Source organism: Helicoverpa zea, chromosome 21 (assembly GCF_022581195.2).
Source record: "Helicoverpa zea isolate HzStark_Cry1AcR chromosome 21, ilHelZeax1.1, whole genome shotgun sequence".
Lineage (NCBI taxonomy): Eukaryota > Metazoa > Arthropoda > Insecta > Lepidoptera > Noctuidae > Helicoverpa > Helicoverpa zea.
The window spans coordinates 6,428,045-6,441,331 of record NC_061472.1 but is presented as its reverse complement, the minus strand read 5'-3'; the positions used below and the strand labels follow the sequence as shown (position 1 = coordinate 6,441,331).

At 36.1% G+C, this 13,287-nt stretch overlaps 1 protein-coding gene across 1 annotated transcript; it reads right to left on the bottom strand.

Annotated features, from left to right (window-relative positions):
• Positions 1 to 1,198: 1,198 nt before the first annotated feature.
• Positions 1,199 to 11,549, bottom strand: LOC124640848 (atrial natriuretic peptide receptor 2-like). Its single transcript, XM_047178784.1, has 6 exons — positions 11,411 to 11,549; positions 10,291 to 10,440; positions 9,150 to 9,342; positions 6,639 to 6,813; positions 3,830 to 4,020; positions 1,199 to 3,381 (listed from the first exon to the last, which is right to left on the bottom strand). The coding sequence occupies exons 1-6, from the start codon at positions 11,542 to 11,544 to the stop codon at positions 2,866 to 2,868; spliced, it is 1,359 nt and encodes a 452-aa protein (XP_047034740.1). The 5' UTR covers positions 11,545 to 11,549; the 3' UTR covers positions 1,199 to 2,865.
• Between the last annotated feature and the right edge of the window lie 1,738 nt (positions 11,550 to 13,287).

Here is a 13,287-nt window from a genome sequence, read left to right as displayed (position 1 = left end):
GCACCGAACTATTGCAGTGACTGCACGCGCGCAGCTCGCGGACAGCTCGCGATCGGCTCGCGTGCTGCGCATTCGCGGCGCATTCGCCAGATGTGGACGCACCCTAACATAAAAGTTAATAGATCGTTTTTAAAAGATTTTTTCTCAAGTCGACATCTCATGTACAATATGTACCTATGTGTTACAATTTTTTTTGTGTGCTGTCACTCCGTAGTTTGACCCATTTGCTGCAAAGCTTGTTACTCCTGCACTTGTATTTATCGTTAGGGGATTTAGAGCTCGTGTGTTTGTTTGATATACCTATCTGTTACGTGTTGCCTAGTTTTGCTTTCCGTGTGTTGGTTCAACTGAGATTCGATAGTGTGCGGCATTGAACGACACTGAGACGCACACAATTGATTCTTCTAGTCTACTCGCTCTATGAAACAGTTACAAATTGCGTGTGAACATTTCTAAAATGTCCGCAAAATGTCTATCGTTCAAACACAGGCTAGCAACACTGCTATGTAGCTTCTTTATATCCTCGAGAACTTCTTTATTATTGTGAAAAAATAGCAAAAAAGAAAAGTCCCATCTAATCAATTAATAAGATCAAAGCTAGATCTCTTCCTGAATATAAAACTATACGTGACCCAAGTAAAAGTACACATAACAACAAACCTCATTCTGTCTTCCCATAAAGCGATACATAAAGATTTGCCAATCTACCAGCGATTGAATCGCTCGCGCTTGGCAGTTTATCGCGCGGAATAAGTACCGACAAGCTGTTAGATGCACCGCATTTAACTCCCCCCTAGTAAAACATCAAACGGCCGTTTAATCCCCTTTTTATGGCCGTGGACGTTATATAAAGCTTCTTAAAGGATACATAGCTAAGTATATGTAGGTATATGATAGGTATATATGTTTTTCTTATTAATTCGAGTTTAATTACTTGTCTCCCTTTGTAGGTACATCTCATCATCATATATCATCAGCCTTTTTATCGTCCCACTGCTGGGGACAGGCTTCTGTGTGAGAGGGGTCACACAGTAAAGAATTGAGCGTTAATCACCACGCTTGCTCAATGCGGGTTGATACACCTTCATTTAATATTTAGAGTTATACAATAATCCCTTAATATTTAATTATATATTTTTTGTAAATATTTTAAGGAGAAAGTAAAAAGAAATGAAACGTCAAAAAATAATTATATATTTCTTTATTCATATATGATTCATACAATGACGCAACATAAATATCTTGCTTAAAGGAACTTCAATAAATAATTAAATGAATATAGAATACAGTCACAGCTCAGGTAAAGTTGTACTAGAATAATAATTATTATATCACAATCAAAACTTCAAAATGGACTAGAATAGAGATCTTTGAATAATACGTATTTTATTTATAATTTCATTATAACAACAAAAATATTATTTTTGAGGATACAATACAGGCAATGTTTTAGCAAATTATAAGCCTCAGCCTAAGCCAAAACAATTGACGAAATTGAAATTGAAAGACGTCAATTTCTAACGCAACAATTGCTAACGCAAATTGTTTATATTAGTTGATTGATTAAAATGTATTTGTACCAGTCAAAGTTAGACAATAATTGAGCCAGGTATTGCCATTAGCCTGCACTTCGTATTTTCATTAGTAACAGCCATTTTGCATTTAGTAGAGCAGTAACCACAAACAACCGCGCCTACTGCCATAAATAATTTTGCTAATGTTTTTCTTCATATTTTCTGTTCCAGAGTTTAGATATTTAGATTATGCAAGATTTTTGTCGCGACAAAAAAGGAACGAATTTCAGAAGATTTGAAAGAATTATAATTAGTTACAAGATACTTGAATATAGCTAAATTATTAAACTTCAGAATGATCAACTTTTGCTCTAAACTTTTAGTTCATTGAAAGCAACAAAAATAACTATTAATTGCTTGTATTGTATCCGAAGTATTTCCAACTATCCATACATCAGAATCTCACAAAGCTATCACAATAAAATAGTTTATTTAAAACATCCAAATCATCTAAAAATGCTTACAGCATACAGACGCAACGAACAATTCTAAAATTAGAAGAATTCTAACAACCACTTAATTCTATAAGTGTGGGTGAAATTTGGAAATAGTGAGTATTTCGCAAGTTAACATAAGCATCAAATACTTGACTTAGTAGCTTCACCCGCGTTCAAAAGTAGTTTATAAGCTGCCTCGATAAATGAGCAATCTTCCACTAAACGGATTTTTCAAATCAGTCCAGTGGATACCGAGATAAGCAAATTCATACAGACAAACTCTTCAGCTGTATATCACTAGTGAAAGATGTTAATTAAAGGAATGATGAAATGCCACCAATAACAGCGGTGCTAGAAAGTGATCTATCATACAAATGTCTTACTTCACGACAGTATAATGGACTAGAAAGATACGCAAGTATAAAAGGTCAGTAAAAACACTACAGGGTCCAAGTGTATTATACAATAGTTACCGTTTACTATTCACACATAATAATTCTCACTACATCTTTCTTGAAATCGCTTCTGCGATCGTCGCCTTAATCTATGACATTTATAATATCTATGAGATACATTTTAAAATCATCTATTTTTATACTTAACTAGAATTCGGAGGGTATTTGGTCACCCACTACCTTTAACATGTAATTTCTTAGGAATGTACTATGCATTATTAATACGATAATATCTTAAAACAGTAATGACTAGACTAAGAAAGAAATCTTCTATGTGCTTGGCACAAAATATACTAGTAACGTTTTTTTTTAAGTTAGTATCTCTATAAACACTTCTAAAGATTTAACATCTGTTTAGACCGGGCCGGGAAAGACAATAAGCGTTCCATTCCTGTCAGTTCAGTCTTCGTTTTTAATTTTCATTTTCGTGCACTTATTACCCTCGTTTACAGAGTTGTTGAATCTGTTGACAACGTCACGGACCTTACCTTTGCTGATAACGAGTTCCTTATCATACGTTGGTGTTATTAGGCCTTTACCATTCCCATTGCATAATGGCTTATTGTTTGCATGGGAAGCAAAATTCGCGCTTTGCGATTTCCGAAATTCTCTCACAGCGATGTCAATGTTGTTTATCAAGTCTTTTGCAACGAATGTAGCTATCTCGTGTTTAATGCGATCTCTTTCGCTTTGTATTTCGAGTGGTCTGTGGTTTTCTTTGGTTTCTGGTATATTTTGTTCGGGACTATGACTTTGTGTCAAGGAATGGGATGCAGGACTGTCCGGACCCTGAAAGGTGATGCTCGGGTTGTTCACTAACGTGGCTTGCGCGTGATTCGTTTGTGTGTAGTAACAATCTTGGTTTTCTGGCTTCTTTTCTCCTATCAGCCAGAATGTCGTCATTTTTCCTTTGCCCTGTGAACAATATTTTAATTTCACAATTTTTTTATAATAATTAGTCACAAAAGTTTAATTGGTGGTCTTATGAAACCAGTGATTACACGGCCCACCTAGATTCTTTAGTTAAAAGGTAATTTTCTTAGGAAACGGACTTTCCTGTTTCTCCTAGAAATTACAACTGTAGGGATTCCGATGAAAATGCATGAGATAGCATTAGTTGTGACAAGACAAAGCTTTCCCTTAATATACCGCCTTTTGATACGAACGCGGAAATGAAACCTTATATTTATGGAAATTTATTTTTGTATTTCATCTTTCGTACTCATTTGTTATTCTCTTTCTTATGAACATTTCTACATAATTGATAAGACTTAGAAATATTCCAAGATTTTATTTTTAAATTCAACTTTATCTAATGAGGACCAGGCATTTGTTAGTTTATGGTGTCAGAATAGTTACTAACCTTCATAGTAATTTCCCCTCTGCACTCCAGTTCGAAGCAGTCATATAGATCCAGTACCTCTTTGGTCTTGGGGCTGACGTGGATCTTCAGGGCCTCTCCATGGGACTCCATCCTTGAGGCTGTGTTCACTGTGTCTCCGAAGAGACAGTATCGAGGCATTTTGAGGCCTACCACTCCTGCCACGCAAGGTCCTAGGAAAAGAGGATATAGGTTTTATTATGAAACCTATATAAATTAGGAAAATATACACCTATATAAAAAAAAACAACAATCCTTTGACTAATTCTTCTTCTAATAAATAATTCGCAAGTCCAGTAGTTTTAGTTTTTTAGAAAGCTTCATATTTTTTACAATCATTTTATATCGATAATCTCAAGAAAAACACTAGGTTCTTCAAAAATAGAACAGAAGGCGGTTTCGTTTAATAAAAATATATTATTAATAAGGACCGAATAATACTCTCTTTGTTATAAAATACCTAGTGGGAATAACTTATTTAAAAGCTCAAAGACATAGTTTGCACCTGCGACTAAAATTATGAGCCTCATTTTTATTCCGTTACAAAAGAGCCTTATAATAGGCAAAGCTGAAAACGAAAAGAAAATACTTTAATAATTTGGTTGGAGGTCTTCAATTCTTTTGAGACTGCACTGTCGAAAGTTTATAAAATAGAAAACCATAGAGTGTGAAATATTCATCTGTGTATATTGATTTTCTAAATAAAAGTGGACATAACTTTAAATTTTAAGAGTTCAAATAGGTATAATTTTTGAATATTATGATATGGTGCGTTAATTAAGTTGAATTAAGAATTTGCGAATTGTAAAAAAAAAAATACATTTTCCAATTTCCAAAGTATATAAAAAATATCAAAAATACTGCTTAAAGCTAACACACACTGAAAACTTTTAGTCGGCCACTTTTAAGAAGTAGTTTGTATGTATTTTGGAAATGTAGATATATAATGTACCCTCGGATTAAGCACACGTGTTAAGTGTGGGAAGTACCTAATGGTTTAAATAAGTGAATACGAGGTACAAAGCTCGTGTGTATGTACTTCTATTGCACTGATACGACCTTTAAGTAAATGTTAATAGCTGCACGTGATTCTAGTTACCTACACCCACGTCTCAAAGTATTCATTATGTTTTAAAATGAACCAGGTGTAGAGAATTTTCGAATCAAACCCAATCGTTATCTTGTATTTGGTAGGAATATCCTGATAAGAAAATATCTTAGTAGATCCCTTAAATCTTTAAATATCGAGCTACTTTGAAACAACCCAGACTGGTTTAGCTATACGTTTAGTTATTAATTTGACAATGTCTATATTGTTCTCGCGCTATGAAACTTGACAAGCGAAAAAATAGGGAAATGACAAATCTTAATTTTCAAGACAGGTAAGTGCTACGACATTCGAGCGTAGTAACTTCATTAACACCACTACGTCGTAGCAATTTCATTCTGGCTTCCTTTTCAAACAACTATTTCATTTTTTATGCTCTTAATTTTTTTGAATTGTTTGTTTCATGTACCTACATTTATTTAATCGTAAACAAAAACACCCAGTTGCAAGAACAAAAGAATATTCGCACACTAATCCTACGCTCCGGACATACCGACAGTATCGTCTTCCGATCGAAACTTAAGAATCTACGCAGTAGTTCCTATATTTACAATGTAATACACTTTTGTACGTTTTCGCTATGTCGTGATTGATATGCCCTCGCGATAAGTTGACAGGGAGATTCATTACTTTGTCTGCACTGAACGATATTGCGTATAATCTGTAAGAATGTAGGCTAAACTGCGTAGTTTATCGACTGACGAAAGGTTGATAAAATAACTTGAAAAACTATTGGTTTTCAAAGTGAAATAAATGCTAGCATTTTTAAGTAATACTGTTTCAATTCTGACTTATATTCTTTTGTTTATTCTTAAATAGCTTCCGCCCGCTGCTTCAAACGCGTCTGCTTTTCGTAGCCGGATAGTGATAAAAACTATCCTATGTCCTTCTCCCATATCTGAGCTACGTGTCCTGTCATTTTCATCTTAATCGATTCAGTCATTCATGAGATATAGGTAGTGTAACTGACAGGACTTTCTTTTACATACATAGGTATGTTTCTTTATATCTGTACTTTGGAATTACTGAAAACTTAATAATTTTTTTCTATCAAGACTTGCTTAAGATTCTAAGTTAAGAAAATATTTATGTTAAACACGTGTTAGTTTTACATAATATATGTGTATATTTTAAACTCTGCGTAAAGCGGAGTAAGAAGTAAAAAAAATTTGCATACATTGACGGGAGTATGGAAAGTTTTGCAACAAATGTTATGTGCTTGAGATAAGTTTATTTAATACAATAATATAAACCCCTTTAATGGAAACTCATTAATTTCTACGAGGTAAAGCTTGTAATAAAAAATCTCTTACCAAAGTATATTAAGATACTTAGTTGATCTACGAACTTACGGCCGTTCCCAATTTTCTATCTATTTTTTGTTAAGCATAACAAAAAAAGAAATGATAAATAAATATCTACATGACTTGTGTAGAGCTAATTCTTAAAATCTAACAGACAAATGAAAGAAAGCGTAGGGCGTATTGTCAAAAAGAGTAAAGATTACAAAACGCTTCACACTTTCTTTCATCAAACGATTATTTTTTCATCCTACTTTGGATAAATGCTTTTTTACATTGATTTTTATGTCTAAAATCTATAGGTATATAGTACTTAATCCAATGCAGTGATAGATAGAATATTTAAACAGCTTTTAGTGTAAAGGCACCAACAAAATCTTACCTGTATGCATACCAATCCTCAGCAACAGACGCTCTCCCGGCCGATGAGGCACCGTCTTCACGCGCACCGCGTTCAGTAACGCGAGAGACATGCGCGCGATCTCTGCGGCGTGACGGTTGCCATTGCGCATCGGCAGCCCGGAGACCACCATGTAGGCGTCGCCTATGGTTTCCACCTGGGGAAAATTTGTGTTTTTTAGTATAGGAATATTGGGGAGAGTGTGATGTTGATGATATGTGGAAGCTGATATCACTATAGGTATATGGTGCACCTTGAATACCGGCACTCTTCTAATCATAATTTTTTGGCCTATGTAAAATGGGATCAAAAGATCGCTATTATTTTCCGAAACATGGAGGTATAGTTCGGCCATTCAGAGAATGCGTTCCTGACACGTCGCGATTGAACTGACGACGTAACTTTGCAATGGCGTTGCAGTTACGATAAAAATATTTTTGCTGGTTGTTTACCGTTTTAACAATTGAGGAGCATTAAAACAACATTATTATATCAATAATCAATGAATGTAGTTACGTCGTACAACTATAGGTTTTTTTTATAATAGCAACTATAGGTCTCTCACCATTACCTAGTTAAAGTCTTATTGAAAAAACACAAAATTAAACCCTACCTGAAAAAAGTGCATTGGCAATACAGTCCGAGAACGTGACTAAATATAGTATTGAAACTGTCCTCAATTATTTAATTTTACTAATTGGAAGTTTTTACAAAAAACTTTTACAGTTCATTCGATTTTCGAAACTATTGTTATAGCAATAAGTATGTTTATTGTATTCGCACTTGAAAATGGAACATATCCATGTTGAAGTTGTTGCGTACAAAAGCGGGCTCAGTCCAAAATTGAATTAGGGAGAGAGCTTTTGCGAAGCTTTTGATGTCACAGACAAAACTATACGGAAATACAGAGTAATGATATTCTGTAAACTTTACATTCACAAAGACTTTGAGATAAATTAGTATACCATAAATAGGTGCATACATTTTTATAGATAGATTTTGATAGAAAGGTTTAAAAGTAATGTAACGCAGAAAGTTGTTAGCTCTTACTCAAAAGTATGATCTTTAAAAATACGCTAAGAACTTACGGAATTCACAATTGTTCACTGTCATTCACATCTATCACAGAGCGTTGAACTATTCTGCGTCATAAGAACTGACGATCAAAATATTTAAATTAATTCACTATTAAATAATTACGCTATCTCAGCTAATCCACTACCTCATAAATAGCAATTCGCTCTAAAATGTCATCAGATCAGTATAAATTAGTTACAAACCCGCCGGGCAGAACTAATTAATATTCTATCACTGTCCAATACGGAATTAAATAGGTCGCCGGTTAATAATGCATTGATTACTCTGTCCCTTTTCGAGGTTAGTGCTAGAATATTCTACTGATTGCCCTTTCAGTGGCTGTGAAAGGGACAAGCTGTTTTATAAGGTAAATTGAAATGTAATTGGGTAAGTGAAGAAAAAAAACTTTGTAACAGTGCCTCCATTGGTGAAATGAATGAACAAAGGAAGACAATTTGTGGATTCTGGCTGTCATTTTAACATCTTTTGTAATCGTCACTGATATTCAGAAACCAGAAAGTGTAAGAATTAATCTTCAAGAGGTTTTCGGTTGCTCATGTAACTGGTTTGAGGAAGTCAGATAGGTAATCGCTGCATGTAAAACCCTAGCTCAGCTGCAAAAGGTTAGACTGGAATTCGACCTCAATATAGTTGAGAAAAGACTAGACAAATTAATGATAGTGATGGTAATTTTGATCGAATTTGGCTCCACGAACTTATAGTTTGAGGACGCCCCAAGATTTGTTTAAGAAAAGATTTTTTTACGATTTACTGCCCTAGTCAAAATGATATATTAAAAATTTTAAGATTCCTTTGTTCTTATAAAGTAGAATCATTTCAACACCGACCAAAGAAAGCAAAGTGCAGTGAACGATGGACGCTCAAACACGACATCATTTTGTTCCACTTCTATAATACAGGAAATAAAACATAGAAAAGTGATGAAATGAAGCTAGCGCTTAATGTTTCTTTTAGTAATTTAAACTTGGTCAGTAGAAGTTTCTGAATGTGTGCAGTGATACTTTTTTCATGGCTGTATGTTATTTAATTCGTGTTCTCTGTTATATGGATTGTGTTGAAAGATGATATGGCTTCAAATTTTAATAATGTTCCATGTACGATGACTTCAGACAGAACAGTATAGAAGAAGAAAACATATTGGCCTACCACAAATAAGATAATAAGGGCTACATATGGTAATGGGAGATATTTTTTTAGTGAGTTGAATTATAAAATGAGAAAATATTTAAACGCTTATCAATGTCGAAATCGATGTAGTAATTAATCGTAGAAGAGACAAAAGAGTAATGTTATGATGTATTATCTTATGTTTTTAAAGTAGGAAAATTCCAATAAACATTGACTATAACTAAAAACGAACATTTAGACATCGATTATAATAATATCAAAACTCACCTTATAAACATCAAAATTCTCAATAATAGAATCGAAGCTGGTGTACAGATCATTGAGGAGGTCAACGACCTCTAGCGGCGTGGATTCGGCTGACAGCTGCGTGAAGCCGATGATGTCGCTGAAGTAGATCGTGACCTGGTCGTATGTCTCCGCCATCACGGGCTGTCCCATTATTAGCTGGGAGGCTACGGACCTGGGAGGGAAAGAAAATAATTGAAACATTTAAGATACGTATTAAATGAAGGACTGTCGTATGATCAAGGTTCAAAAGGTGGAGGGAGTTTAGATGAGTTTTGATGATTGATTGCTGAATGAATGATGAAAAGATTAATTACTGCGCTATCAGAACCAATGAATGCAGGAAAATTACAGGTTGGATTCGCATAGATCTTTTTCAATAATAATTTGCCCAGCACAAGTGGAAAGTGCCGAGTAAAGTGGTGGACTTTGGGGGAGGCTTCTATTCAGCTGTGGAAGTTATAAGGGTGCGTCCACATCTGGCGAATGCGCCGCGAATGCGCAGCACGCGAGCCGATCGCGAGCTGCCCGCGAGCTGCGCGCGTGCATTTTTGTTCGTGCGCCGCTTCTGCGCCGCCCGCGCGCAGCTCGCGCGCGACCTAAGCGCCGCACGCGAGCGGCGCGCAGGCGGCGCGCGACGTCTGACATCTTCGATAGCACTGAGCCAATATACGGAACTGTAAGGGCGAGAACTGATTGCGCGCAGATCGCGCGCCGCTCGCGCGCTCTATACGAGCCTTGCGTGAGTTGCGCTAAAGAGGCGCACCGAACTATTGCAGTGACTGCACGCGCGCAGCTCGCGGACAGCTCGCGATCGGCTCGCGTGCTGCGCATTCGCGGCGCATTTGCCAGATGTGGACGCACCCTTAGATGTCACAATTCCGAAGCACCTTTTTTATGGTTGTTCATCAAATGACCCCTCCCGCTGTGGATTAGCAGCGTGAGGGAGTGTCAGTCTCTTACTGACTAAAACCCATCATGTTCCTTCGGAAGCCCTTTATGTACCAGGGTCGCGGTTAATCCTCCGAATCCCGCAGTCCCGGCAATGCTTTCGCTCTGGCGGGCCGCACTATAGATTTCAAAGCACCTATAAATGCATACGAAATATAACAACTCCACTTACTTCGGCAACAGCTGGTACAGCAGTTCCTCACATTTCCTCTTCTCCTCCAGGTAGTCCGAAGTCCTCTCCTCCACCAGCGCCTCCAGGTTGTTGGCATACTGTTCTACTTGCGTCAGCAGCATGTCCAGCCTTGTTGATGTTTCGCAATCCCTAGGAGGACGAGTCGTGAATAAATTTTATTTAAATTGGACAATTGACCATAATAAAACATAAGTCTTCGAAACTCTGCCCTGGTTATCATCTGTTAAATAACGTCACAACTACATAAAATAATATCAATTTCAATTTTGGCCGACAAGTTTTTGTATTGAGGCAGGTCCACCTGTCGACCCGTCTTCCCAGAAGTTATTTAAATTCTACGACCAAAGTTCACTGACTAGATTTGGTGGATGTGAATTGATTTTTTTTCCAAATAATGCACTGAACCATTAGGCCTAAGTTATGATGTTCCAATTAAATATCGTATCATTAGTATTTAATACACATAAAACTTATTTGGTACTCAGCTTAATTCATACATGTTTGCTTTTCCAATGCAAGCAATGTAACAATTGAAGAGAAAGTAGTTTTGGAACATTATCAATTGCAAAACAAAACCTACGTGTACTCTTCCAAAATCGAACCAAAAAAATCTTATGTAGCAGTGCTTCATTATTCAATATTAACTCTGATATTCACAAGCTATCCCACAATTCATCTCATATGTAATTCAACTCCATATTTAATTTCTTATTTTTTAACTGCGTACAATAATAGGTACTTACAGGGCATTTGAATCTACAACCCACCAAATATCCAAAAGGCACAGCGTTTAACGCTCATCAAAAGAAGTTCAGGCGGAATACAAAACAAAAGACTTTTAACAAACCTTCTACGCATCAGTGCATTGTAAAGAAGAGATTCCACTAGTGTACGGCACTGTGACACAAACAGTAACAAACCGCTTCCAAACATTTCTAAAATGTCCGCGAAGTTGTAACCGAACACACGCTAACATAATTGGACTCGCACCGTCTCGTCGCGTACACTTTTTGTTCGTAAAAGAAAGGGATGTTTGACGCTCATTGTGGTCAGCCTGTGTTCAAAAGCAACTAGTTAATATGATATAAAGCTTGCTTACTTGTTAATCCTCTGTATGTTTTCCTTGAGTGCTGAAAAGTCGGGTCGGTCGTCATCCGGGAGGGTCCAGGGTGGCTCCCCGGTCAGTGACTGGCGCGGTGACGCTGACAGCGGCGATGTGCCCCGATTGCGCATATCGGCGCTTCCTGGTGTAATAAAGATAAAATCAAATCAAATTAAAGCATTTAGGACACAAATCAGACATGCGAATATTCATAAAAAACATGGTAAAACAAAAAAACAATTTTAACAGATCAATGAGCTAAGAAACATAAGACATACAAGATATCCAAAAAAAGAAGGTCGGTTTAAATAGATAAACTGCATATTTATTTCTCAGGGTCCAGACTACAGGGTTGCATCCTTGTATGTAATGGCATACCATCTTAATATTGCAGTTGTTGCATAGAAAACGCATAATACGCTGTCTTAAAACTGTTCTATGCTACGCTAAGTATAATCATTAGTCTGTCTACCCTAAGACCTAAATGAGTAGTCAATTCTAGCCATAAAACGGTTAAACGAAGATTCAATTAAAAACAGCTTTTTCCAGCGTTTAAAAAACGTGAAGGTTCAGACAAATTAATAGCCTATAAACTGAACTCACTAAGAACTAAAAGGTATTTACTAAATGGCCCATGAAATTAAAATGTCCCTTGAAAGATTACTCACAGAATTCCAGTATTTTTAAATAAAAATTCGTTGCTTGTGAAAATCCCGAAATAAGTGGGAAATACAAAACGAACTGAGTATTTACGTATGTCTTTTTTGTTCCTGAGGTACACTAACTAACTATATGTGCAAATGTGGTCTAATTAGTCACGTGCTAGCCGTGATTTCCCCTGAATAATTGATTAGTATGTATTACATAAAGTTAGGTATTACATAAAAGTTACATTGGCTTCCCATTTTATGTAGGTACCAAATATAATCTTTTATCCGAGTTTTCCCCGACCCGTCTTTTTACTAGATCCGCCTTTCATGTAGGTACTATCTTTTTGAAAACAACTATGTAACAATAGGTAAAACTTTGAGTAATATTCACAGAGAAACACAATTCTGTCATTTGTTATTTCAGCTTATTGCCTTTTTCTTATGGGCAGAAACATTTTTCCAGCTGTGAACCAAACAAATGGCCTTTCACAATAACATTTTAGATCAATCACTAGAAATACAGATTTATTGCGAAAATACCTACAGATCCCATATACACGATTTGATATACCTATTCGAAAAAAAATGCACGGAAAAATTCCGAAAATGCTCGGAGTATTTTTTAATAACAGGTCGCTATTGGTTTTGGCTACGATCGAACTATGTAGTTTTTATTTTTATTCTACGGCAATTCCTAACACCTGGCCTTTCCATAGTAAATCTATACCTCTATGAAAGGTAAGCCCCGTAACTCCCTTTCCCCATAGAGAGAGGACTTAATGTGACAATTTATGGGGAAAATATGCTCCATGCCCGAGGTTATGAAGAAATGGGCCGTATAGAAAATATATTCTCGTTTGATTATGTTATGGCTGTCGATCGATGTTTGCGACGTAAATATAGGCGGTATAAAATGTTTAGTGATGTTATTTTTTATAGGAAACCATTTTATGTTAATGTATTCTTTAATCGGTTGAGCATTAACGTTAATAAACCTATTTGAATCGGAACTATGTTAGTTTAAAAATTGCAAAAGAAAAAATATTAAACCGCAAGAATGCACCCACAGCGGGAGAGATATTCTGCTGATTTTCCACCTCATAAACGTCTGCTATGAACTACAGACAGATAGCAGAGTTAATTTCTCATTTGTAACATTAGTAAGGACTAGCGACCAGCTCCGGCTTCGCACGGAATGACAGTATTCTCCCATCTAATGTATGT

Coding starts and splice junctions, on each gene's coding strand:
- LOC124640848 (XM_047178784.1), bottom strand. CDS start 11,544: ATGCGCAATCGGGGCACATCGCCGCTGTCAGCGTCACCGCGCCAGTCA. Junction 9,343..10,290: donor CTGTACCAGCTGTTGCCGAA/GTAAGTGGAGTT, acceptor TTTCCCTCCCAG/GTCCGTAGCCTCCCAGCTAA. Junction 6,814..9,149: donor AGAATTTTGATGTTTATAAG/GTGAGTTTTGAT, acceptor AATTTTCCCCAG/GTGGAAACCATAGGCGACGC.